At 37.3% G+C, this 26929-nt stretch overlaps 1 protein-coding gene across 7 annotated transcripts in view; it reads left to right on the forward strand.

Annotated features, from left to right (window-relative positions):
- GPCPD1 (glycerophosphocholine phosphodiesterase 1) overlaps window positions 1-26929 on the forward strand; it is a 46147-nt gene that overhangs the window by 15202 nt on the left and 4016 nt on the right. For 4 of the 7 annotated variants that reach the window (XR_005828366.1, XR_005828367.1, XM_040597376.1 and 1 more), the window contains exons 5-19: window positions 4586-4661; window positions 6490-6531; window positions 7774-7897; window positions 10023-10269; window positions 11355-11517; window positions 11604-11736; window positions 11971-12025; window positions 14002-14094; window positions 15983-16060; window positions 16838-16877; window positions 17674-17735; window positions 19166-19231; window positions 20205-20341; window positions 21515-21650; window positions 21991-22151. Coding sequence is in view for 4 of the 7 variants with exons in the window: in XM_040597376.1 (XP_040453310.1) it covers window positions 4586-4661; window positions 6490-6531; window positions 7774-7897; window positions 10023-10269; window positions 11355-11517; window positions 11604-11736; window positions 11971-12025; window positions 14002-14094; window positions 15983-16060; window positions 16838-16877; window positions 17674-17735; window positions 19166-19231; window positions 20205-20341; window positions 21515-21650; window positions 21991-22151 (1613 nt within the window). In the remaining 3 variants the exon portion in view is untranslated. Of the gene's footprint in view, window positions 1-4585; window positions 4662-6489; window positions 6532-7773; window positions 7898-10022; window positions 10270-11354; window positions 11518-11603; window positions 11737-11970; window positions 12026-14001; window positions 14095-15982; window positions 16061-16837; window positions 16878-17673; window positions 17736-19165; window positions 19232-20204; window positions 20342-21514; window positions 21651-21990; window positions 22152-24324; window positions 24546-25393; window positions 25495-26929 lie in introns of all 7 variants that reach the window. The other 3 variants (XR_005828365.1, XM_040597378.1, XM_040597379.1) reach the window with 2 other exon arrangements.

The following is a 26929-nucleotide window of genomic DNA, read 5'->3' on the forward strand; positions in this document are numbered from 1 at the left end:
GTGACATGAGTATAATGCACAGTATAGTGCAAATGAGACAGTATGTGAAGGACTTTTAGCATTAGAATCTCTGATAAGGAAAAGAGACTTCTGTTACATTATTCTGAATATTTTTATTTCAGTAATTTTTTTCATTTGGCATTGCATGTGATTAATCTGCTAAATTTCATAGGCTTGTGATATATGATCCCTCAGGCACTGTTAACCTCTTATATCAGCCCGATTTTGTGTCATGGTCTGTAGTAGGATAACTTAAATACATGTGTAGTCTTAAATATATATTAAAGTCTGAATATGTGAATTTGACACCACATAATTGAGTAAATCATTCTGAAGACAGATCCAGCTGAAATTGCTGTGCCTTTCTGTATCAACTGCATCTTTGAAGATGCTGGAGATGGACATGGTGGCAAAGCTGGGAGCGTTACATGTTTACACAGAGCAACGATAGTTCTCATCCAAAATATTGCTATAGGCTAGATGTGAAAATAGATACAATAATTCACAATTTGGAAAAAAAACAAATAGGAAAGTATTTTTCTCACCTCTCTCTAAACAAAAAAAGTCATCATTTGATCTCTGTTAAAGGATAGTACAATGTCACAGGGAGTTTGGTTTGTTTGCACTGAAGCATTTTGGTGTTAGCATGATTGTGGTTATGTAAATAGAGTGGGGTTTTTTTATACTTAATATATTGAAATCTGTAGAATTTTTGTAGGAATACAAATACATGTATATACAAAGGACATTTTACTATAAAATTGGTGCAAGTCTTGGCTCCTGCGTTTCAAGAGCTTTTACTGTGTTTTAAATGTTTTAATGATAATTGAAGAATCATCTTAAGCATTTTAAAAAGAAAAGTAAATACATGCACTTGATGAAATAAGACAGTAATTTAAACTATTTTGCTCAAAGTTTGTTCTTTTCTTAAACATAGTCTAGTATCAGTTACCTTACTTTGAGGATCTTCCCATGTTTTATTCTACGTATACCTTCTGTTTGTTTGGGGGAGAATGGCAAAAGGTGGGAACCAAAACCCTCTAGTCTGGAATTTAAGTCTTCCGTATCATATTTTTAAGGAGAATGGTTTTGTATATATTGTTTGCATGATGCATATTTGAAAACCTTAGTAAGGTAAATACATTCTGTTAAGCTATGTTCTGTATTTGTTTTTCCAACAGTAAATAAGCATGCATGTTTAGGGTTATTTCTTTCAAGGGAAGTATGAAATAACTAAGCTATCCATGCATGCAGCAGGACTTTTAAAACTGCATTGGTAAACATTTTTCACTCTTGTGAGAATATTGCTTAATTATGGAGGTTTCAAATTAGACTTAAATTTACTTTTCCAAAATGTCAATAAATCCATTTAGTGCCTGGAATATAGTAATAAAGGTGAAACTTGGGTCTAGACTCAGTAATTTCTTTAATATTGGAATGCTTTAGAAAAGCTTTTGCTAGACTAATAACCCATGGTTAACCTGATAATAAGAAAGGAACACCGCTGCCATGACTGCGCTGAGATAGCAGATTGTGTGTTAAACTTGTTGGAAATACTACAGCTATAAAATTTTTACTTAGCTCAGGGCTTCCTGGCAAGTGACTTGTGTTTGCTGTATTGCCTTACAAAGTTAGTCATGCTGGCTGAATGGCTTTGGTTGATTGGTTTTGTGCTTACTTATTGTCTTTTGCATGGCACAGGAATCCAGAGAGATTTTTGTCAGAAATCCAGCATCAGAAGTTAATTCCAATTAATTTAGCTGTCTCATGTTCTTGAAGTAGATTAATATTATTGAAACTTACTTTTGAGAAGTACAGTTGAGTAAATGCAGTTAACATGGTGTTTTTAAGATGATATTTTTGTTTCCTAGTGCCTACTCTGTTATGTTGCCTTGGATCAGGAAGTTTGGAACTGGCCTCCTAAATTATCATTTAAACATCCACGGAAGTGCTTTCATTTTTATGGTTGTACTGAACACCCAAGCACTTCATGCAGATGGTGCATCCAGACTGCTTTGAACCTCTGGAACATTAGGCTACGTAGCCATTTTACCCTTATTTTTATAAGTGTCTGATGACTACTGGGGGACCTCCCGGCTTCTGACAATGTAAAAGGACTTGATTTTTAAAGGAAATTCTTGAATGTCCTTTAAGAGCTTTAAAATTGCATCATATGTTCAGCTAACTATGAATCAAGCAATGTATTTTTGATGTATTTGATTAAAAAAATACAGTTCTCTGTGTTAGTGGAGAGGGATCTGTGCCATGCAGTGCCACTTACTATAATCTCAGTGTACTGCCCACAGGGTTGCTTCACATGAGATTTACAGGTGTGCCCTTTTAGGACTGGCCTAGAAGAGGCTGACTTTTTAGGTAACATTATTACCATCTTATGAATATTGATGACACATAATTTACTTCTGCTATGGGCTGATCTGAACTGGGCTGTTGTTCAGATGTGGTCAATATATGCCACTGAAATTACATCAGTACTTTAACCTCGTTATAACAATGGCTTCTGTTACATGTGATTAAAACATTATTTAAATGAACACAAACACCATCTGAGCAGGGATTGTGAGGGGGCTTGTCAGTCACATCTGTGCTTGTTCTCTGATCCATTGCCCTTTTTTTTTCCAGGTAGCTGTGCTTGGCTCTTAGTGTGGAAAGTGTTGAGGGCCCCAGGGATTACATGCATAATCAGGCCACCATATTCCTTTCAGGGGATGAAATTTTGCTGAATGTATCCAGTGTGTTGTGCTGTTATTGTTAGGATAATGTTACTCAAATTCTCATTCATAATTTTAGAACCTAAAATTAAAATGTGCAGTTACAGTAGTCTAAGACATGAACCGGTATTGGTATTTCAATATGTTAGGGATTTCTACAAAGAAAACCTTGCTTACCTTTTGCAGAAAACAGCTCAATCAGTGTTAGGACGGACTTGTGTTCCCCAGGTTTGCAAAGCTACAGGTTCTGTATGTGTTGTGGGAGTCACTGTTGGAGAGCTTGCAGGCCTGCGTGGTGCTGGGAAGTGAATGGTAGCCTCCCTGCTGGCAAACGGGGTTCAGCCTCGGAAACTGGGACTGTGACACGCCAGTGTGAGAGAAGGGGGAAGAAACTTCTCATAGTCTGTTTTTCTGGAAGTCCGTAAGAGTGATAATTGTGGCAGCAGTGAGAAGATGGGAGTTAAAGCTGCCCTGAAACAGGGATAAACTGAAATTAATAGTATCATCTTTTTTTATTTACATGCATTCTGTCTTTTAAGTGTATGTATTTTATTCTGACACAACTCTTGAGTATAGATGCCCCTGAATTGCTTTTAGCTAAGATTCACAGAGCAAACCCATCTTATTGAGTGGTTTTATTTGGTGTTGGCTGTTAACTCATCCGAAAGCATAGGTGATTAAATGTGTGTGTTTGATATATTTCAAGAAATCCCATCTGTTGTTAAAGAATTTATTCAGTAAGCTGTAAGTTGATAAAGCTTTATGGTACTGTGTAATTATATTGCCGAGCTTGACACCTGTCTGGATGTCCCTGTTGATGTGAAGTCTGTTTAAACAAGAACCTGAAGTGCTGGGACAAATTGGCCTATTGCTTTGGAATAGTAGCAAGTCTTTTTGGAAATGAGTTAATTGGGTCCAAAACACCAAAATGACAAACTCTGAAGCTATCTGACAGCGGTTCTTCTGACCGATAGTAACAACCATGCAATGTTCAGGGAAACTTCTTAGGGTGACTGAGCTGGGAATCAAGCATATTCTTTCTGTTGTTGGCCAGTGGCTACCTAAAAGCTTTAACCTAGAAAACCATTTCAAACTTCAATCGTTCTCAAAGAAGAGATTGAGTTACTGTTCTGATTATCTGTCTGAATCTTGGCTATGTTTATCAACAAATACAATCTTTTGAGGGACAGTAACTTTTTTGTGTGTGTGTGCAAGAATCTAATTTATCCTGTCCCAAATGGAGTAGACTGCAGGAGTTTCACTGCTGGCCAGTTGGATCAAGTATTTATGTTTTAATTAAATGGTAAATAATTTGCTCTTCTGTACCATAACTGAAATAACTGTGTTTTATAGACTTTGAATTAGTTAAGGAAATTTTACAGGAGAACCCACCCCTGCAACTGTTAACTGCATGAGTAGATGCTGAGTGCTATTTGAAATTCGAGATGTGAGATATGTTTTTTTTGTAAGTTGTTGCTGTAGTATCTTAAAAAAGCAAGCACTCTTAATGAGTTCAGAGACACTGTTTTTTTGTATCAGAATGAAACTGAAGTAGTCCAGTGGAGTAGCTGTAAGCAGTAAAGGTTTAATAATTCCATGTAACTTCTCCACCCTGTCACAAGTTTTGTCATATGTATGCCTGATGCATCAGACGGTGTCATCAGCAGTTGTAGGGGTAACGAACGAGCCTGATCTGTTTTCTTTCTCTTTAACGCTCTCTCTCTGTCCCACTCTGTTTCTTCTTTTTCTTTCTTAAACCTGTAATTTTAGTTCACAACCATCCCAAACAGCTTCATGGGTAGAAAATCAGATATAACAAAAGAAATTATTGCAGACATTTAACTTTTAAATTACAGACTATCGATGGTCCCTGCGAAGTCATAGTTCACACGTGGGAGACTCATCTACAACCACGATCAATTACCCCTTTAGGTATGGGCATCAACTGCATCTGTTTGAGGCATATGCATAAGATTGCTAATATGCTGCACATTGGTGTAGAGGGATTGATAACTATAGTTTTAAAATACTTAAATTTATTGTGTTGGAGGTATAAACTTTTTCTTTGCACAACATGGGCCTTACTCTCAAAATATATGTATATATAAATAAGTGGCTTAAAAATGGAGTGGATGTTAAATTCTTTGCTGCTATCCTTAAGATTGTGGGTTGGTTTTTTTATTAATTTGGAATTGTAATAATTTTCTGTAAGTTTAATTCTTTGAGACTAAGGATCCATATTATTTTTTTTAGAGAAAATGTGGGGAGGGGGAGGGTGTGAAGTCACTGCTGTTTTTATGTAACTAATATTTCATGCAAAAAATTTTAATTAGGCTTCTTTGAGTAAATGGATTAACGTAGATAGAAACACGAATGGTCTTATTTACCTGGCAATTTAGCAGAAACTTACTTTGCTGGAGGAGAAGGTGGCATGCAGACTTGCATACAAGTTCCTAATGCTTTTTTGAACAGGGAAAAGTTTGTTTTTTAAGAGTGAGTGAAATAACCTTTGAATGTAGCTTGCAATTTAGATCTCTCATGCTGCTATGGGATGGCATGTTTTATGCGCTGTCTTTTCTAGGATATGAAAAATGTTATTTCCTCCACACTTAGGAATTCACATCTATTAAATACCTTCTGATGCACTGAAAAGATGTCTTTTAGAAACAAGCTGGTATTAAAGAGACTGTTAATCACAAATAGTTCTGTGATCACGGTGTCGTCCCATCCCCCTGTGTCGTCCCCCCCCCCCCTTTTTTTTTTTTCAATTGAATTAGTTGTGTTTCTGTTGCTGTAACAAGATTTGTTTCTGTATTTGTCAGTAACTGATTAGGGAAGCAGCCTAACTTCTGTTAGGGTCTAGACTTCATCTCTAAATTTGGATAACTTCGTTCCAGTTAGGATTTTTTTTTTTTTTTCAATTAATACTCAACCCTTCATAAGCAGCCTTTAAGAAAATGCAGCAAAACCAGGATGTTAGTGCTTGGTCATTATGATCCTAAATTGTTGCCTGAGGTTAATAAAAATTGAGGGCAGGCCCATGATTATTCTTAGAAAAAAAATAATAGGATTAATGGCTGTAGACACAAAATTTTGTTAAGATTTATGTTTTGAGAAATATTTAGTGTGCTTGGACTACTGCAATTCTGTTAACGCTGTGAATTTACTTAGTGCCTTAAGATTTCAGATATTAAGACTTTGGAGAGGGTAAGGATAAATATAAGTGTGAAATGAGTGTTTTGAGTATTTCATCCTAGGTTGATTTCTGTCATGTGGGCAGAATAAGCATTTTAATTGTGACTAATTTGATTTAGAAGCTTTACCTATAAATGTGCAGGAGGGCAGCTTTCTTGTATGTTTGCAAGAAACTTTATAATGTCTTTGACACTAATAAGAAAAGCATCTTAGATCCCAGTAGGATTTAAATATTATATGCAAAATACTGCATCAAACTAGGAAATTATGCAACCTTCTTGCTTTTCTCAGTTCAGATTACTTTAGGTAAAACATCTTATGGCATTTTGTGTGTTGTTTGGTCTGTCTTGCGGAAACTAAGAAAAAGCGTAAATGGGGAAAAAGCTTTATAGGAGGTTGCAATAAACATGCTTATTCTTTGTTTGTTTCAGTTTTCCTACTTTTTTTTAGATACACTTTTTAGAAGTGAAGTGGAAAAGTAGAATTAATATAACTTGGCAATGATTCTTTATAATGTGAATACTAATTAGTTTCTTTCATTCTTTTCCCCTCCTTCTGGTTCTAGAAAATGAAATTACTATTGACGATGGATACTTTGGAATCCGTAGTAAGTGAGATATATTGACCTTTACTCTTTACCACATATTTAATTTTAACAAGATAAAGCATTGTAGTTGAAAAATATTTGAAATACTAAGTTTTGACAGGAATTGCCGCTAAGTGATTGTTTTCTCTGCTTATATGTTTGGGGATTTTTTGTATCCAGCATTGTGAATTCACGCTCAAGCTATAATCCCATCTAATATTAATAAGAGACTGCTAGGAGGAGTTGAAATATTATAAGAGTGCTGGTGTTAAAGGTTGAAATTTGTGAGCTTTAGGTCATGAACATGTTTTTTTGGAAATACAGAATAGATTTAACTTTCTTCTAAAGCTTTGCCTTTGAAAAAACTCTTTGTCTCTAGAAAAATGTTATCACTTACCCTAAATGTATACAACCTTCCTCTTCAGTCAGATGCATGACTGTCAAAACCTCTCATAAGCTCAACCCTCATGTTCTCGTGTGTGCATATGTCTCACTTTTGGCAGTTCTATCCCACCTCTCGCTTAACGCTCAATCCTGTGGCACCCAAGGTAACTCTCTGGCATGTCTCATGTCTTAAAGCTTTTCCATGTTTCTTTGTATCCTCGTTGAATGATGAGTTTGTCTAGGAACTCTTCAAAACTGCGGGGTCTGCTTCAGTACCTGGTCTGACAGCTTGTGCTTTCCAGCCATTCTGCTTGTAGGCTCTCCTTGTCGTGATGGTGAGGTTGAGGATTTTCCTCTGTCCTGTCCTGCAGACTTACACTACTTTACTGGCATTGACTATGATGAGCTAATTCAACACCTGTATTTCAATAGAAACAGGGAATCTCCAGTTGTGTATGGATCTTCAGAGCTTCTGTCAGTGGTATTCCATGTATTGAGAGATCCCGGGACAAGGGAATGTTATATCTGCCTTTGGAGACTTAAGTTAGTCCTTGATACCACAAATTAACACTGGAATACTTAGTGCTGTCCTGCAGACAGGTCGTGTGTGAAGGATCATTGTTCCTACTTAATCCCCTTTTAAAAGCCAGCAAACAACTGCAGTATCTGTTGTCTGTTCTGGGTAGTTGGGAAAAAATAGGTGAAAGGATGTGCTCGGCAGTTCCTCTGGATGTACTATTGAATAAGGCTGGTGATAAGAGGATTGTCTGGAAGACGGTGTCAGAGGAACTGTATTTATATTTTTGTGTATTAAAATATCTAGATCTCCCTAAAATAAGTTGTTAAAGTGTCTTTTACTTTTTGTTTGATTTTTATTAGATGGTATTGAAACTGTGGATGCTGGGTGGCTGACGTGTCAAACAGAAATAAGATTGCGTCTACATTATTCTGAGAAACCACCTGTAGTGATATCTAAGAAGAAATTTAAAACATCAAGGTTCAGGTAAGAACCCGCTCATCTTAGTGCGCAATTTATCTTGTGTTAATTGTCAATACTAGTGATTCTTTTTTTCCTTAATTAATATAGCCTTTAAATTAATATTGGGTTGCTAATAGGCATGTACTATCAGGCCAATTTCCAAGTATTTAAGCACTTTGTAAAAATATGGTGATAACATTAAATCGGTGGCGTGTTTCAGTTGCCTCATTTCATTGTTAATATAGTGTCAGAAGTTTCTCCTGTTTTAACAAAGGAAGACAGACAGTCAAACAAAACTATTCTAGCTTTGCTGCTGATTTAATGCTTTTCAGCTTTTGCATTTCTAATAGCTATTAAGCTATTGAATGTGTATAAATCAGATGTGATACCACAAGTTAAGCAGTAGGTAACAGGTGTCTTTCACAAATACTTATTACATACCTGCCTTGGTGTTTCCTGTTTCTTGGCTGGAACTGTAGTGTTCTGAAGTAGTTTTATGCTGTTACTTTCAGAGTTTTCTTCTTTGTTCTTAACTTCTTGGAAAGAGCAGAATGGAAACGGAAGTTGGGGGAAAGGGAGAAGGCTTCCAGGTTTTTTGTTGCTTACTACTTTTTCTCCTTACCAAAGTAAACAGCCCTCTCCATTTAATATATGGTTAACTCTCCACTGGCATTACAGATTTCTAGTCAACGTAGATGGTGGAGAGAACAGCATTCTCTAATCCCTTCTGTTGCTGTTTAGATCAGTTTGATGTTTTTATCTGCAGAGGTGTCTCAGAAAGCAGGCATTATTGTAAGTATACAGTTGACTGACAGAAGCAGTTTTGAGGACTGCGCTATTGCCCTGAGTGTTTGATCTCCTTCCCCCCTTGAGTTTCTGGGATCTGGAGCTTGCTCTCTCTGTGATTTACAGATCACTCGGTTACAGATCACTCACTGGGAGTTACTTCTGTATTTTGATGGTCTGACACTTGTTGTTGTCCCCCAACCCGCCCCCCCCCCGAAAGTTCCAACTCTTCTGATGAGGGGAAAGTTGATTTAATACAACATTCTTCAGTCCAAGTTAATACTTATGTCCTGTTCTCTATTCATTGTGTGTTATAGTAGGTAGAGAGAGAGCAATTTCTGAAGCTTCATCCTTGTCTAAATTAGATGGTTGAAATCAAAACTTGTTAAGCTGGATGCATTCACTAGATAAGATACTGTTTTACTGTGTTCCACTTGCTGCGTAAAAAAACTAGATCTGCCCAGGTAGTTTCTGTAACTGTCACTTGCTATGACACTGTCAAGTTTGTGGAGCATCTGTGTTGTAACTTTTTTTTATGAGGGTATTAAGAATGTGGACTTGATGTAAAGAATTTTTATGACTGTAATTGTTTGAGGTACAGATTCAGTTTTACTGGTGAATTGGCATCTAACTAAATAACTCTATCCCATCTGCTGCTTAGATAATTCAGAAAGGGATTTGGATTACTCGTATATGCTTCCATCACACATGGCATAATGAATTCTGTGTGGAAGGTTTGCTCTGTATAATAACAATGCATTCTGAGTCTTATTGAGAGGCTTATTCCTCTCAGTCCAGGATTTTTCAGAAACTGCATTCAATTTACTTTTAAATGATCATTTAGGGTTTCTCAAGGGACTTGCTAATTACTTCAGACTATCTTATTTATGCCTAATAGAATACATTCATCTGCCTAATCGGTGTTCAGAGAGACTTCAAGTTGTGTGTGTGCATTTACCAGCAGCCAGCCTTGGCAATTACTGCTATTTTCAGCGTTTTTTCATTAGCCTTTTGGCATTATGGGTGTCAGTCTGTGGAGAAAGGCTGGCTGTGTGGCAGACCAAAACGTTGCTTTGCTGGAGTGCTGCTTCTCAGACCACTAGTACAATTTTCACATTTACTCAAGTTCCAGTTTTAGAAGTGACTTGAGCACTTGAATCTGACCAAAATAAGATTTAGACAGCAGCTGCAAGCTCTTGACTCCTGTGAGGGCCCACTGCACACAGTGCTGTCCTGTCGATGGTGGTGGTGAGAAGAATTCTTGTGTTGTATGAGCTTGTGCTCAAGCTTCTTTCTAATTCTTCAGGGTTTCCAAAGACACTGCTGTGACTTAACCATTTGTTTTGTGTTTCTGGTTGAGTAGAGTAAAATTGACTCTAGAAGGCCTAGAGGAAGATGAGGATGATGAAGAGGGCCAAGAGAAAACATCCCCTACTGTCCCTCAGAAAATGGCAAACACTGTGGAGTTCTCCTTAATAAGTAACAACGAATATAAATGTCGACACTCTCAGCCAGACTGTGGTTATGCTTTGCAGCCAGATCGATGGATAGAATACACAATACAAACCATGGAGCCTGATAACTTGGAATTAATCTTTGATTTTTTTGAGGTATGTCTCTTCACCCTGAAGAAGCAACTCCTGTCTGCCTTTGGGAGCTAGTCAATTACCGTGAAGATTTCACTGTTTGGATAGTGCTATTGCCTGATATTCTTGATCTTTTGGACTTGCAAAAACAAGTTACGAGACCATTGGCTACCACCCCATTTTGCAGAAAGGTTTTGTGAGTCTTCTCGATATGGCACAAAGTTTTGCAGTTTCTACCTATTTAGAAGTTAGTGCAAATTAGACGCAAACCTTAGTGTGCAGTACTACATGCAGTTAGGTTAGGTTGGCTTTGATTTTTATCTTTTACCAGAACAAAGGTTTGCTTGTCCTTCTTGAACCTGAACAATGTGTATATGAACTAGTTACATTACAATTATTTGATCTTAATTTTAAAATTAGAAACAGAATAGATTTCTCTGAATTGACTAGTACAAATTAAAACTGGATATTTGTGAATTCTCACTACTACATATGTTATTTTGCACTCTATTTAATTTCCCTGGAAGATCTTAATACTCCACGTTTTTTTTTTTTTTAAAGAAAACAGCTTTTGTCTCTTCATACTGTTTATGCAGAAGAAAGTTGTAAGCATTCTCTCTTTGGACTAAAAATACCCTTAAAATCATTTACACTCATAATCGTAGAGCGGCTACATAGTTTCTGAACTTGGGTATGGTTAAGTGCACATTCTGCATGTTAGTGGCCCTCCTCCTTCCCTGCAGAAAAATACAAAGTTATTTGAAGCATATGTATTATTCATCTTGGTTCTAATCACAACTTGAGTTTTTTAGAATACAGACTGTTTCATGCATACAATTTTGATCTGAAAAGCTAAGAGTTTTCAAAGGCGAATGTACATGAGTTTTGTCGATTTCCATTAAGAATTTCATATTCCTGGTAGTAAATTGCCACACACTGTTACATTAAACAATTTTTAGCCTGAAATTAGTGTTTTCTGTAGCACACAAGAAACTTCTGTTACATCAGTGCCTGTATGTATCTTCCTGAGGAGCAAGAAAGAGTTTGTTTAGAATTCTCACCTACATGTAACAGTAGGTGTTTTGGTTTTTTGTTTGTTTTGTTTTTAGGAAGATTTAGGTGAAAAAGTAGTACAAGGCGATGTGCTCCCAGGTCATGTAGGTTCTGCCTGCCTCCTGTCATCCACAATTGCAGAACTCGGAAAGAGTGCTGGAATTCTTACACTTGCTATTATGAGCAGAAATCCAAGGAAGACAATTGGAAAAGTTAGAGGTACAGTTGATGCAAAAAGATGTAGATAATTTTACTCAGTCATCCATTATCTGTTGACATGTGAAGCACTGGTATTTTTCTTGTAGTGGACTACATAATTATTAAGCCGATCCAGGGATACACTTGTGATATGAAGGCTTCATACGCAAAATATTGGAAACCAAGAACAACTCTAGATGTTGGACACAGGGGAGCAGGAAATTCTACAACAACAGCTAAGTAAGTTGATTTACATTTTAATCCAGGGAGGAGGGCATTATGTTTAGTTTCACTGACATCAATTGAGGAAATGGGCAGCTTAAAATAAAAAGCTACAACCCATGATTAAGTTACTTCGATATCAAATGTGGGTGTTCTTTAAAATGAAGACTTGTGATTTGTATTTCTCTTGTTTCAGTGGACTTTTGTGCTATGCTGCATCTAACAAAACATTTTTCTTTGCTGTTATTTCAGGCTTGCTAAAGTTCAAGAGAATACTATTGCCTCTCTGAGGAATGCTGCTAGTCATGTATGTATGCACATTTGCACGCATATAGTACTTGTATAGTTAAAACTATCTTGGCTTTTATGCTTAGTTTCCATGGTTTAATACAACAAATGGTAATTGCACTGGTATGAAATTGCATCAAATCACTGTGGAGATTCCCTGAGAGAGTGGAAGGGAAGTAACAGTTAGATTAGACTGTCATTCTTGAGTTCCTTAAAGAAAATCAAAACTTCCACCTAATATGTTCTGATGGTGATCTAATACAGAGAAAATTTTAATCTCAACCCTGCAGAGACATAGGGTTGGAAGAATTTTAAACAGATGAATAAAATCTTGGCTCTGCTAGACTCGGTCAGCGTACTCTGAGGTGGCTCAGGGACTGCTGAGTACCTAGAGTTGGTGTCCAAAAATGAGACTTGGATGCCGAGCTGGTAGAATAAAACAATCCTTTGCTTCAGTGCTTGTTGCGATGGAGACTTGGAATCCTAAGATGAGACTTTCAACTTGGGAGATACTGGCTTCAAGTGCTTAAATTCCATGATTGAGGCGGTCAATTTTATTCCTTCCCATAATCTCTGTCACTGAAGTGATCTGTGGTAAGATTGATCTAGACAATCCAGTGACATCCTGCAGCGGAGTAGCTGGACTCAGAAGCACATTCAGAGGTTCCTTGCCTAGCTTCTCTTCTCGCAGTGAAGAGCTGTGGTTACAGCTTTACACATAAAGATGCTGTTATGAGATCACCTGCTGCTTAAGTTGTAGGGTTCCTAAGGCTTTGCAGGTACATCTTCACTAATGCAGATTCTTACCAAACATCTTTTGAAGTTGTTAAAGGGATGGGACCAGAATCTGGAGTATTATGCTTATTGGCTTCTGATTCTGGAGTGCTGTACTCCCCATGAGTCAGAGCTGAAAGCTTTCTCTGGTTTGGGAGTAAGTGTAATTTGAACACAGTGTGTGGAACATGTACTGACTGCAGAGGAAAAGAAAACAGCTACTACATTATCCTTGTGAACGGTAGTTCTTAACTCCTGGGTGGATGCTGCAGGTGTATAGATAGCTTTTAAAAGGACCATCAGAAGTATACATTGTGGCAGAAATTTACTATGAAAGTTGTCAGCAGTATCACCAGAAGAGTACTTTCAACTATTTGCAGATTGAAAAGGCTGAAGGCTACCACTCTAAAATATTTCTGCTGAGAAGAGGGCTGAAAAAAGCCTGCCCTATTTTCTTTTTCTACTGATTGAAAAAAGACTGGGCAAGTCAGGATGATAATTTGATGTATGGTATTCTTGGAGGACTTTCAAAGGCATGATTTACAGACATTAAAAAAAAAAAAAAAAGTTTTGTGTGTTTCTTTATCTCTTTCTTTCTGGCCCTCCCTCTTTTCAGAAAGATTGTGCTTGGAACTCGTTTGATCTTTATTCCTTTTAAGCTTAACAGAAAACAACATACAGTTGAAAAGGGCAGGAGAGTACCAGATGCAGCTGCTTCTGCTCCTTGCACATGTTATAACACACTACTACTGTGTTATCCACTGGTGACTCCAGAAGCTCCTCGGTCTATGGAGTGCCTTGCTAAAGCTTTGCCAGTTTGTAGTGATCCGATGTCTCTTGGTGGGGAGGGGGGGGAGAGGGAGGAAGGGCACTGCAAAGGTATCTGTTTGAAAACATTGTCTTAAGTCTTTCTCTGAAATCAAGTTTGCAGTGCTTGAATGTTACTAGAAGGTTTACAAGATTAAGATACCTATATCTATATATCTCAGAACTGCATTATGGTAATTAAAATACTTTCCCCTAAGATTTCCACCCCCCCACCCCCACCCCATTTGTAATCCATTGTGGAGTATGATTTAACTGATAATAGCCAGCTGCATTCAACTTGGTTGATGTCCAGGACCTGTGAATACTTGACAACTTACCTGTGGTTCAGTAGTCCTTGTGCATAAAGAGTTAATGGATTTTGTTTTGTTCTGTGTGTTTTTTAATTTTCTGTAGGGAGCAGCATATGTGGAATTTGATGTGCATCTTTCTAAAGATCATGTGCCTATTGTCTACCACGATCTCACATGTTGCATGGCCATGAAAAAGGTAAAGATTAAGATACGTGTATTTTATCTTTAAATGTGACCATTGCAGAAACTAAAATACCAAGTGCTCGTAGAAATAATTCTGGAGAATCAAGGGATGGAATGGGACTAAATATGCAGCATTACTGTGTGCGTAAGTAGAGAAGTTGAGCTTTTCCTTTTGATGTTGTAGCAACAGCATTTCAGATGCACAGTTTGAGACTTCAAGTTTACATTGTAGTTATTTTTATACCATTTTTTAAATTTATGGTTTGGAAGAAAAAATTAGACAATTCCACTGATTCACTAGCGCCGCTGGGACTCAGACTGTCAGAATGAGAACTTCTGCTTGTTTCTTTTTTGAGGGGAGAGTTAGCATGATTTTCAGCATGACTTCTCACCCCTGCTGATGCTTAAATGTGTACTTCTCTTAGGCAGTTACGTACTAATAAAAGTTTTTAGGTTAAATAAACCTTATTTGGTCTCCCAGTAGTGGCCAGTAGATGGAAAGCAGAAAAGTGGAAGAAACAAGGATTTCCTTCGTTTATGGAGTTTGATTAGCCACAAGTGGCTTGGCTTCCACTAGTTTTTCTAGTGGAAAATCCTTTTTCACTACAGCATTTTGCTCAGTGTTGTAACAGTGAAGTGAGCAATATACTTCAGCCTCGCTTACTGTCCCAACAAGATAAGAGGAACTGCTTTTGGATTGCTTGGTGGAACAGAAGGAAAGGAGTTAAGACAGAGATTGTATGAGCAGGAAAATAGCTCTTGAAAGCAAGTTTCTTGTTCCTTTCCTTGCTTACCTCATAAGGTTGCAGTTGTTCATTCTTTTTCAACCAAAACCTCTTTTCTGCTGTTTTTGTAAGTCAAGAGTAAAGTGACATAAGCAGCAGTGAACAGTACTGGTACTCGTGCATACAGATAAGTGTTCCTTGAAGGGCGCTCTGAACGGTCTGTCACAACACCTTTTAAATACTGAGAGTTTATGAAGCATAATAGAGTGTTTCTCATAAAGTGCCATTACACTCCTTAATAATGAGAGAACCACAGGCAGAAGGAAAACACTTTGGTGCTTTCCTGCCTGGTCTGTTGCATGCTCTCCACTGAGGCCATGATACTTGCATTGAGCAGCAGTTGCAAAGAGGTTGGACTCTGTTCTGTTCTAGTTTTCTTCCTCTCTGGTCTGGCAGTGAAAACAAAGATATCTTGCAGTCTGCTCTACCTAAGTCTAAGTTCTCTCTTTCTTCTTGGCACTAAGCCTGCATTGTTAAACTCTCATCTACTGCGATACTGCAATTTAAGTATGGACAGTTGTAGAAATGGAACTTCAACTAAGGCAAATATATGTTCAGTGTATATTGAACCAGTATTGTCTTGTTGAGTGAAAATTTCTTTATAGTGAAGAGGGGGAGTGAAAAATGGATTAAAAGAATTTTTTTGATCTTTGTTTTGGGGGCAGGGTGTGTGTGTCTGTTTTACCAGGACATTTGTCTTTTTTTTTTTTTTTACTCATTTCTGGGACATTGGATAGACCATACTGAACTGAACTGCCTTAGAGTATTTTTTGATACATTTCTTTACTGGCAAACTTTTTTCCTGAATACATTAACTTGTCAAGTTTTTGCAGAATAAATGTGCTAACCTTTTCTGAAGAAAGAACATTGAAGCCTCTGACTTGCACGAAAGACCAAATCCTGTTTTCTCAAATTGACAGCTGTTTTATGCTTCTGCGTGCCTGTATTGTCTCCTGAAAAGTGATCATCTTGCTTACAAATGATATCTTGTGTTATAATATATCTTTATCGATAAAAGAGAAAATATCAGTTGCCTTTAATGCTACCATATCAAAAGCATGTAGGCTTTTCTCTAGTTTTCAGTGGTGCTTAATTATGTATTCTTTATCTTCGAAGAAACTGGATACGGAGCCTTTGGAACTGTTTGAGATTGCAGTCAAAGAACTCACATTTGATCAGCTGCAGTTATTGAAGGTATTGCTACTTTGGCTAGTGTGATATGCTGTGTGTATAAAGCTTAGATTTTTTAGAGTAACTATAGATAGTTTGGGAGAGCACAAGCTTTAAAAATTGTACAAGTAGAACAGGTAGCTAATTCCTGGAATAGTACTTCTGCACCGTCATTACAACTTGAATAAATGTCATTATTTATATCTTCTAGAAGGATGGTCTGACAGGTGGGGTCAGGGAATGAGACTGGGCCACTGAAGACCCAGCTGAGATTCGTGTCCTCAGTAAGGAAGCACCTGGCTGGTCCAAGAACTATGTTTCTTTTAACTTAAAATCACTTGCTCTCCTCCTTTTTTTTGGAGAGAGAATTTGAATGGAGTGAGGGAGTTTGGCCTTACGCCTGGCCTGATTCTATCTCAGTATATAACTACATTATAAAACCCGTGCCTACGCTTGATTGGAAACAAGGAGTCTTAACATTTGACAAAGGAAGATTTAATGCTCGGACTTCTTAACATCTTAATGTTAAATTATATTCCGTGTGTTTCTACTATTGAACACATTTTCTGTGCTTTCAGTAAGAATATTTTCAGTTTGTTTTTGAGCTTTCATTGCAATCTTTGTTTAAAGTTTGAAAGAAAATTGTGTTGTGTACTAGGATTTCCTTTATTCTTTTACAGATCACTAAAAATGTGTCTGTAATGGACTTTTAAAACCAATTTATAAGGAAAATTAGTTGCATTTTACATGTAGTAAGATCTTTATGGGTGGAGTTAATATTATTGTTTTTATGCTCTTTAGCTGGCTCACGTGACTGCCCTGAAGGTAAAAGACCACAATGGTATGTACTAGTTTGCAGGAGTCTTGAGATTTATTTATTACTGTGTAAATACAGATTCTGTGATTGCAGTCATTTGTTCTAATGACATTTGGTTTCTTCCTGAACATTTCTAAATGCTTATGTAGTTACTTCAGTCTTGTGCATGCTGTAGAGTTCTTTGCTGTGGCAAGTAAATACCTGGACAGAAGTTACTCCCTTGGGAAGATGAGACAGGAGGGTAGAAGTTTAATATATAGATAAATATATATTTTATGAATATTCATAATGAAATTGCCACTAATGCTCCCATCTTATGCTTCTCCAACTGAACCTTTTTGGCAGCTCTTCAGAACTGCTAGCAAGAACTTTGGTAACTGCTGTAGGCTGTCTTACTGGTGCTGTAAATCTTAGGCCTTAATTCATCCCCTTTATAGGGACAGCAAACTGAGAAAGTATTTTACACATTCTAACTGTCTGGGAAAAGATAAAATAAATAATAAGCCTTGACAGGCAAGGCTGCTTGTACTGGATGTGATTCAGTGGCTGAAACAGTGAGGGATGGAAGAACCTGTTTCTGATAAATATTCAGGCAAGATTTTTAATAAGGGTAAAAATTTTTTTCCCAATGGCAAAACACGAATTGCCAACACTATCATTGGAGTATGTCAGTGTCAGAGGGAAGGCTTTGGTAATCAAAGGATAGACCTGGTTCCATTCTTTACTCTCAAAGGCCTTATGATTTTGAGCCAGTCTTTTCTTGCTGGGATTAGCAGTGCTGCTGTTTGTGTTTGATTCAATATTTTGTATTTCTTTTCAGCATCTTTTAAAGAAGAAGAAAACTCTGCTTTTGAGACCCAGCCATTTCCTTCTCTGCAGAGAGTAAGCAGCAAATATAGAGCAATAGAGATTATGATTGTGAAATGTGAAAACATGTGTTTTTCTTTCAGCTTTGCGCATGTAGCAAGAGGTACTCGTATTTGGTTTTAGGCCTCTGATATCAGTGCTGGAACTGAGAACATAGGTTTTATTGTTGACCACTGAAGCCTTTTCAGCACCTAAAAGTAATAGATTGCCTACCTTTCAAGCTTCTTAATTCATGAACCCATGTGGTATAGCCTAGGATGCACTCAGTTTTACAGCTGGTTAGCATCTGAGTATTGCATTCAGATACAATAACATTTGTTTGCTAATTTGGGGTAAAAAACCCAGAAACAAACCAACCAAAAAACCCTGGCCTTTGGTAGTTCATCACGTACTCTTGTCCATCTAAAAAAGCCAGACACAGAGAAATGTTAAGTGGATTTCTTTTCTAGTACATTCCAATGACTGTTTGCCAGCTTTGGGCTTTGTGTTGGCTTATTTTTCACAGAAACAACTGACAATTGTTGACCAAATACAGTTTCATACCATTTGCAGTCTTTTTTTCCTCTATTATTATTTTTCCCCTCACTGTTTTTCCTGATGTCTGAACTTTAATATGAATGTTAATATGCCTTCTAGGGACTTGTTTTATACAATAATACTGCTTTTTATTTGGGTTTTGGAGATTATTAATATCCAATTGTTCATAGGGTTATATCAGAGCATGTATGAACTATCCATCAGTTAGAGGTCATATGCCCCACTGCAGTTTTGGGTTTTTTTTTAACTGTCTAATCAGATACTGCTTAACTGCAGAAAATAGAGAACTTTGTATAATAGACTAATGAGGTTTGATTCCTCTACCTGTTTTGATTCCCTAAATTTAATTTTCTTCCTATAAGAAAGGCTATGTTACTCTCTTCTGTACCTGGCATCTTTACAGGGTTAAAGAATCATCTACCAGTGTTTCCTTAATTTCATTAGCCGTTAGTTTCACCTTTTGATTTGAAGTCACCTTACCAATAGTTCTTCAAATTTCACATATTTCTGTGTTGTCATCATAATGGCAAGCTCCTGGATATCATACTTGGGATTATGTGTAGTTTAAGATACTTTCTGCATTCAAAAAAACTTCCTGGAGAAATAAAAACAGTGTCATCTTTAGGAGTACAAATGGGGTATTTCTCACACACCTAAAGGTGAATTAGCTTGCATTTGTACCTTCTCAAAACTTTGTCCTTAAGATTCTGTCCATTTTTATGTATTTCCTAACTTTAAACTGAAGTAGAAGAAGGTGTATATGTATCTTGTGTTAAATGTTAATTTTTTTTTTATTACACTGTTAGACCCTATTGGCATTAAATTCCAGTGTATTCTCCCGGTAGTTACCCTCGTAGGGCTTAGATGTCCTGTTTCTTTGGATTCTCTTCATAAAGAAATTTTTTCAGGTCCTGGAGTCTGTTTCTGAAGATGTTGGGTTCAACATAGAAATAAAATGGATCTGCCAACAAAGGGTAAGTAAATGTACATGTGGTTTACTTTGATACTATGCCATGTCAAATTACAGGCTTTAGCCATGAGAATGGCAGGCTAAGCTAGGAACAAAGGCGTAATTTGTTTTGTTTTTTTTTTAATGTCACCCTCTTGTTTATTATAACCCGCTGTCTTTGAATCTGGGAGTATAACAGCACCACTCTAGCAAATGAAGAAACTTAATCCTAAAATGATAGGAGCTATTTATAGGGTTGAGTTCATAATACAGCTCAGACTGCTTTTAGTAGAAGACCCTTTTTAAAGTCAGTGGGTCGCAGCAGGTTGGGTATACTGTATGTGGGAAAAGTGACGAGTTCAGACTCTCCTGGCCTGATGCAGGAGCAGCTACGACGTGGTACAGCAACACAAGCAGCTGTTTCCTTCAGCTGGATTGCTTAGCGCTTGGTCTAGAAGGAAATGATTGTCAGGGCTAGGACTGGAAGCCTGGAGTGGGGTAAAGAAACTAAGCAGAGGGGTAGGTGGAAGTCTGTATGCATGGAGATGCTGATGCTCTTTAACAGGTCAGCTGCAGGAATACTGGTGGTACCTGCTATTCTCAAAGACGTTTGAGAAATATCCTCTTCTATTTCTACAAATCTTGCTGTATTTTTCTATTTAGAAATAGCAGTACAAAATATCTGTAATAATTTTTAGTGATCTTTCATTTAATTCCTTTGTTTTTTTCAAAATAATGCTTCCCAGAAACTCTTCTTGGATGAGAAGACAGTCAATTTTTCAGTGAATCTTACTGCTGTTAGAATTCAGCTGCAGCTCACAGGCTGATGGCTGTGTAGATCTGTAGCTAGCGTTTAGCAGACTGAAGGAGTGACTTCTGTATTCGGACTGGCAAACCGAGCTCTCGTTTTGCTGAGGTTGAGTGAGAGACCATTGCTGGTTAAAATATTTTTAGTAAGCAAGTAATTCAAGGCTGAAACTTGCCCTTTCGTTTTCCAGGATGGACAGTGGGACGGCAACTTGTCAACTTACTTTGATATGAACCTCTTTCTAGATATTATTCTAAAGACTGTTTTGATGAATGCTGGAAGAAGAAGAATTGTATTTTCTTCTTTTAATGCAGATATTTGTACAATGTAAGTTAAGAAGAGATAATGTGTTTTCTTGTTTGTGGTTGGTGGGGGATTTTTTTTTTTTGTAAAATTGACTTTGGACATAAGAATACCCAATAAGAAGCAAATCCTGTTTGATTAGATCTAAACTTTGAATGCCAAAATAGTTGGGTATTGAGACAAGACCACATTGTCATCTGAGCTGTGCCAAAAATAAAATAGGAGAGCAAAGTCAAAGTAGACATTTTTGTCAAGTGCCTTCCTGAATGCTTCGGTCTTGACACAGCAAAAAAGGCTGTGATTTCTTCTGGTATCACAGTGTCTTTTTCTTGAGTGGTACACAAGCCTAATTTACAAAGAAAATCATCCTAGTTACAATTTTTTCACTGTATCTGCCTTTTTAAAAAGACAGAAAAATGAAAGAACTTTGGATTACCCGTGTTTGGTTTGGGTGTTTTGGAGTTTTTTGTTTTGTTAAGCAGTTTGTTTTTCTTTTATGGAATGTCATATTGAAGGTATTGGGGCACTGAAAAAGCATAGAAATTGAACTGGGGAGCAAATAGTTGGGATACATATAAACTAACAATATGCTGTAGCACTTTGTAACAAGAAGTGATTTAGCACTTTAATGTAAGGCTTTATGGAAATCTCATTTGCTGAGAGGCTGCACCGATGAAATACCATTGAAGGGTAAATGGGCAGGACAAAACCAAATCAAGGTAGTGATAAAAGAGTTAAGAAGCAAGCGTGTAAGAGTGCGTAATGCTAATCCCAAAATTTTGCTTCCGTCTGTTGTCATTTCATACCATCTGACTGGAAAAATACACTAGTAAGGTTAGATGTTGTATATTAACCACATTTAGAAATTCTTATCGTTTATTTTACTGTAACTCTCATTTAAGAAGAAAATTACAGAATTGAACAGTTAGAAAAGTTTATATAAACATTTTGAGGATGTGGGTCTGAGTTCACCTTGAAGTCTGGCTTCCCTCAAACTGTAAGTCTCTAGTAGTGCCAAAAAGAACAGTTGGAGCAGTTTGTCACGCAGTTTGATACTAAATGGTAGTACCATCTTGTTGCACCAGCTAGGGACTAGAAGAACACGCAGTAAGGAGTGTGATTCTCAAACAGTAATATTGAATTCCCCTGCTTTTTAACACATCTGCTACTTGCAAACTTTTTTTTTTTTCCTAACAGGGTTCGGCATAAGCAGAACAAGTACCCTGTGCTATTTCTCACCCAAGGAGAATCTAAACTCTATCCAGAGCTTATGGATCTTAGATCTCGTACAACTCCAATTGCCATTACTTTTGCACAATTTGAAAACTTGCTGGTAAGCGGACAAGTTCTGATATTACTTGGCAGTAAAATGAAACAATTATTACTACTTGTTGTAAATCTATAATTTTTGACGCTAATGCTTGAAATGAAGACTAACCTCATAGAAGAAATACACTAACATTTTATAACTGCCAAAATAATGTTCTTTGTTTCAAATGTCTGTTTACTACAGTGTTTAAAAAGTAGTACTGTCAGTAAACTCTTCAATCGTATTAAATTATTTTTTATTATGAATGACATTGTAAGGAGCTGCAAGTGTCAAAAGATTACAAAAACCTGATGTGAGAGTGTTTCAGAAACATGGATTTTAATTAAACTCTTCTGTATTTCAGGGAATTAATGTGCACTCTGAAGATCTGCTGAGGAATCCGTCATTTATTAAAAGGGCCAAATCTAAGGGCCTAGTTATTTTTTCATGGGGTGATGATGCAAATGACCCAGATAACAGGAAGAAGTTGAGAGAATATGGTGTTCATGGGCTAATATACGACAGGTACTTAACTGTGTTTTTAATGATAATAAAGCTTAGGAACTGTGGTATCCTGACTCTTGTGAAATTTCACGTTGCTTTTTGGCTGTCTTGAGTGCAGAATATCTTCCTTTTGTACTGTAAGTACAAGAAGCTCATAAACACAGTTCATGAGCATGGCTAACACTAATTCCTACTTTTTCAGCTGTATATATGAAGCAGAATAACTTTTGTTTCTCCTGAGGTTAATGTAAATGTAATTTGATACTTTAAAGAACTAGTGCATGGCATACACATTTAATGTGCTATTAACATTCCTGATGGTAATTTTTAAACTTTGACTGTGACACAGTGAGGACAGTGTTATTTAACTGTTTGGCTGAAATCTTCAGCTTTCTACACTTAGTTATGGAAATAGTTAACACAACTTAAGTGAATGATTTTAACTGATTTTTTTGCCAATGTTCTGTTGTGTTTCAAAGCTGTGAATTCACCACTTTTCCAGTTAAAATTAGCTTGGTATGGTTCTCAGGGCAAACTTCCAAATTAGTTGCTTCAGAAAGTAGTTGTTACATCCACACAGTTCAGGTGGACTTGGGAGTACTCTGGTAAATCTGTGAACAAAAGTATTATTTTAGTTCCTTACTAAACCCAAAAGTTTTAGCTCTTTTATGATAAAAGATGTGAAACTCATTATTATACGATGATGATTAATTTGAGAAGCTGTATTAAATTAGAATTTACGATAGATTGCAAACAATATGTAACTGGAATAGCTTTAGGTGTAACTGAACTGTCAAATTGCAGAAGTTTTTCAAACATCTTGCTTTAGCAGGGACATTGTTTTGCATATAGTTTTACCTGGAGAAAATAAGTGTGTGTGGGATCAAGTAACGTCAAGGGCTCTGTTTTATAAAGTGGAAACTGAGAGTCAAGTTAAAATGTATCTAAAGGCAAGAAATCGTTTGCAATTAAGAGTTCTAGGCTCCCAGTGTGAAAAACTGTTAACTCCCTTCAATCTGTTCTTGGCTATTGAGAGTCCTCCAGAGTGACGGGTCAGTGCTTCTCTGGTTTGCTGGGGTGTCCCTTCTCATACTGTATAGAGTGTCTCCTATTATTTGGTGGTAAAAAGGAATAACGAGATTTTTACACCGGGGATCAGCTTCAGACTTGAAGTCATTGAAATGTAAGCCCTCTTTGCTATGGCAGTGCTACGTGTTGTACCTCTCCTACAACTGAAGATTGAGGCCCCTTTAGGAGACGAAAAGTATCTCTGCACTAGTGTGCAGACAAGACGGTACTCCAACTCTTTAGTGTATAGACATAGAATTGTTAAGTAATTTGATTCTATGGTATGTGTAACTTGCAGTGATAAACTATCAGTCTATAGACAGGTGGGGTGTTTTAATCAAACACTACGGCATAAAGTGTTCTTATGCAAAATGTCTGTTCATCTGATGTCTACTAATCCAGTCCTCTGGAGTTCTTAATTACTCCTGATGCAATAAGATATGCGCTACTATTAGTAAAGCAGGTGACAGCCTTTTTTCCTGACTTCACGTTACTTTTATTACTTCAGATACTTAATTGCTCAACACTACTTAAGTAACATTGCACTTATGTCAAGGCTGCAAGTCTGCTATGTGTCATCTTACAGTGCCTTTTGTACTGCTTCCTGTGTTTTAGGTTGCAGTATGATAGCAGAACATCTTTTGCCTCGCCTTCTCATGACTAACCAATTCACTGGAATTGCTTATAGGCTGAATTCCCTTACGGATTTAACTGAACAAAAAATTTTAGCCTTCCTGCACAATTTAGACCATCTAGATTCTTAATAGCAATCATCTCTTCTCTCATAACCTTTCCCCTGTATGTCTCTCTTCCACCTTGTTGACATCTTTCCACCTCATTGAGATAAACCCCAAAATTAATATCAATTTCAAAGCTGTTTAAAAAACAGTAGTACAGTAGTGCAATTTTTTTCTTTCTTTTTCAAGCTACAAACTGCAGTTGAGAGGCAAACAATTACTTTGTTTTGGGATAATTGTTGCAGGCTTGTTAACTATAATTTCTAAATGTTACTGACCTTTTTTTTTCTGTAGGCCAGAACAAATACTGGAATGTTCCTTTACAATTCTTGATTATTTTTCAGAATTTACTAATTGTCTGAGTAGAATTAAATCTAATCTTAATATAGGTTCCTTAGAAGGAACATGACACTTCCTGAAAATTGCACCAGAATTTTCACCAGATATCTCAAGCTGGACATTTTGAAATGCAGGTGGTACCTGCAAGTCCTGGATGCATGTCTAAATCTAAAAACCTGGCAGCGAGTGTTCCCATTCGCAGTGGAGTTGCTGGGTAAAGAGGGAGCCTTTTGAAACCACCTACAACTACCTGACAGGAGGCTGTAGCGAGGTGGGTGTTGGTCTCTTCTCCCAAGTAGCAAGTGATAGGACAAGACAAAATGACCTCAGGTTGTGCCAGGGGGTGTTTAAATTGCTTATTAGGAAAAATTTCTTCACTAGGAGTGTTGTCAAGCACTGGAAGAGGCTGCCCAGGGAAGTGGTGGAGTCACCATCCCTGAGGTGTTTAACAGACGTGTAGACATGGTGCCTAAGAACGTGGTTTAGTGGTGGACTTGGCAGTGTGAGCTTTACAGTCTTGAGGGTCTTTTCCAACCTAAATGATTCTATTTGAGTGTATGAAGTTAATATCAAGACTTCACACTGTCAAAAGTTTACGTATGGGGTAAGCATCCGTATTCTGTGCTGTTTGAAGTTTAGAAATAAATTCAAAACTACTGTGAAGCAGAACTCCAGTATTGAGAGAGAGAGTGATGTACGTGTGTGTTTCAAGGTCTAGAAATAAGTAGGGGCAGCAGTAACCCATTTATTAGTGTAAGGTGAATTTATGCTACAGTTGCAGTTTCAAGTTCCAGAATATTTCCAGGACTGAATGAGGATGTGCTGCTTCCATGGCTTCTGCAGAATTTTTGTTCTCTGGACTTAAGGCCAAGTGCAGATGTTTATCAAAAAATCGCTGTGCCTGGTGTTTTGTGTTGCTGTTTACTAGACCTTTACTTAAACCATCTTAATAACAGTTATTTGTCTGAATAAGCTAGGAAGCAAATACAGCTTTTAGGCTGCTCGGATATGGGCCTGAGTTATTGTTATTGCATGCAGTAATTATTCAAAGAGTATGAACCATCTGGGTAGAGATGATTTCTCTAAGTTATTTTTTCCGAACTTTAATTGTCCATGTAGAATTGAGCAAAACATTGTAGCCACTTGTGAAGATGGCAGGAAAACAGTGTCCTGAATGCCAAAAGTTGCTGATATCAAGTGTCGGGCAAAAAAAAATGCAGGTAGGAGGTCTTGAGTTTGTTTTGCATGGCGAAAAACTGCAAGACTAAATCCAAAAAGCTTACAAATGTCAGTGCTATTAAAAGAGCAACCTCACTGGGGCAGAGGAAAGAATCCCCCCGCCTCCCCACCCCATCTGGTCCTTTCTCCACTTGGGCTGCAAATTACTAGACATACCCGAAGCCGTGGAACCAATCGCATGGCCTAGTGCAGTTGCCAGGACAATATTCTGCTTTTTTCTTATGTTTAACTAGCATTCATCTCAGCGCTCAAAAATAAACTGCTTATGTTAAAAGGGCAACCTACAGACAAGTTGCTATCTCTGCCCACAGGGCTTCTATTTGGGCCCTAATCCAGAAAAGTACTTCAGGTACGTGGCTGGGTATCTTCTGTTCACACAGAAAATTACGTCTCATGCTTGAAACGTTTGTTTAGAGAAGAAACATTAACCTATTGCAGTAAAATTCTCTGGATTGGCAAAAGTAATGAATTGTAAAGCAGGATTTGTGGCGTGATTTATCTGGTATTTTTCTCCTGGCCTGTTTACAAAGCTTATCCAGGAAATATTTCTGCATTTGAATGTGCTTAACTCAGTAAGAACAGTGCAGTCTTACGTTTGTACACCAGTTGGCTGTATATTAAATACCAATGTGGAGAGGAGGTGGGTGCTAACTTACACTTGCATTATCTTTGGGGTTTTTTTAGTTCACTTTACATGGTCTGAGTTCTGTTTGCTGAATAATACACATAGCTGCATGAAAATACTATAAACAGTAATCCTCCAACATCTATGGTGGAAGCTCTTCCATGAGAATCTTCAGTGTGCCTGTCTCCTCTCTAAACACTACGGTTCCTTGTGGCTGCACGTTGCATTTGCAGACTCCGGACAAAAGCTCTGTGCTTTATCAGCGTTAGTAACTTCCCAAAACTAACACAAATTTAAGTGGCAATAAAGGCAAAAGCATTCAAAACACTTCTCAAAACTAGAAGACTGTCCAAATTTGCACCATTTTATTTGCCTGCAACTGAATGTTATTTAAATAAGTAACACCGTGGATATATGTAGGAAGTTAACTAGTATTAGTTGATTTGTAGTTTAATCTACTCAGTGATTAAGATGTTACACAGTGGCAGTCTGAAGTCTTCCTTTGTGAATTGCAAAGTAAACTCAAGCTTACCTTGAGACATAAAGAAAAATGAAAAGTTTTAAGCAAAAAGCTTCAGAAAACCTTTTAAGCATGAAAGCAGTGTTTTGGTGCTGCTGACTCTTGGTTTTTGGACCAAGCAATAGTGAAGAAAACCAGCTGTGACTGACACTTGCTGGATGTATGTGTTTTCAGGGGCTGCAAACACACCTGAGGGGAGCGAAGCACGTCAGTTCTGTGCCCGCTGCATAACCCTGGAATGTCCTGCAAGGCTTTTTGTAGAAAGTGCTAG

The sequence above is a fragment of the Falco naumanni genome, chromosome 6 (genome assembly GCF_017639655.2).
Source record: "Falco naumanni isolate bFalNau1 chromosome 6, bFalNau1.pat, whole genome shotgun sequence".
Lineage (NCBI taxonomy): Eukaryota > Metazoa > Chordata > Aves > Falconiformes > Falconidae > Falco > Falco naumanni.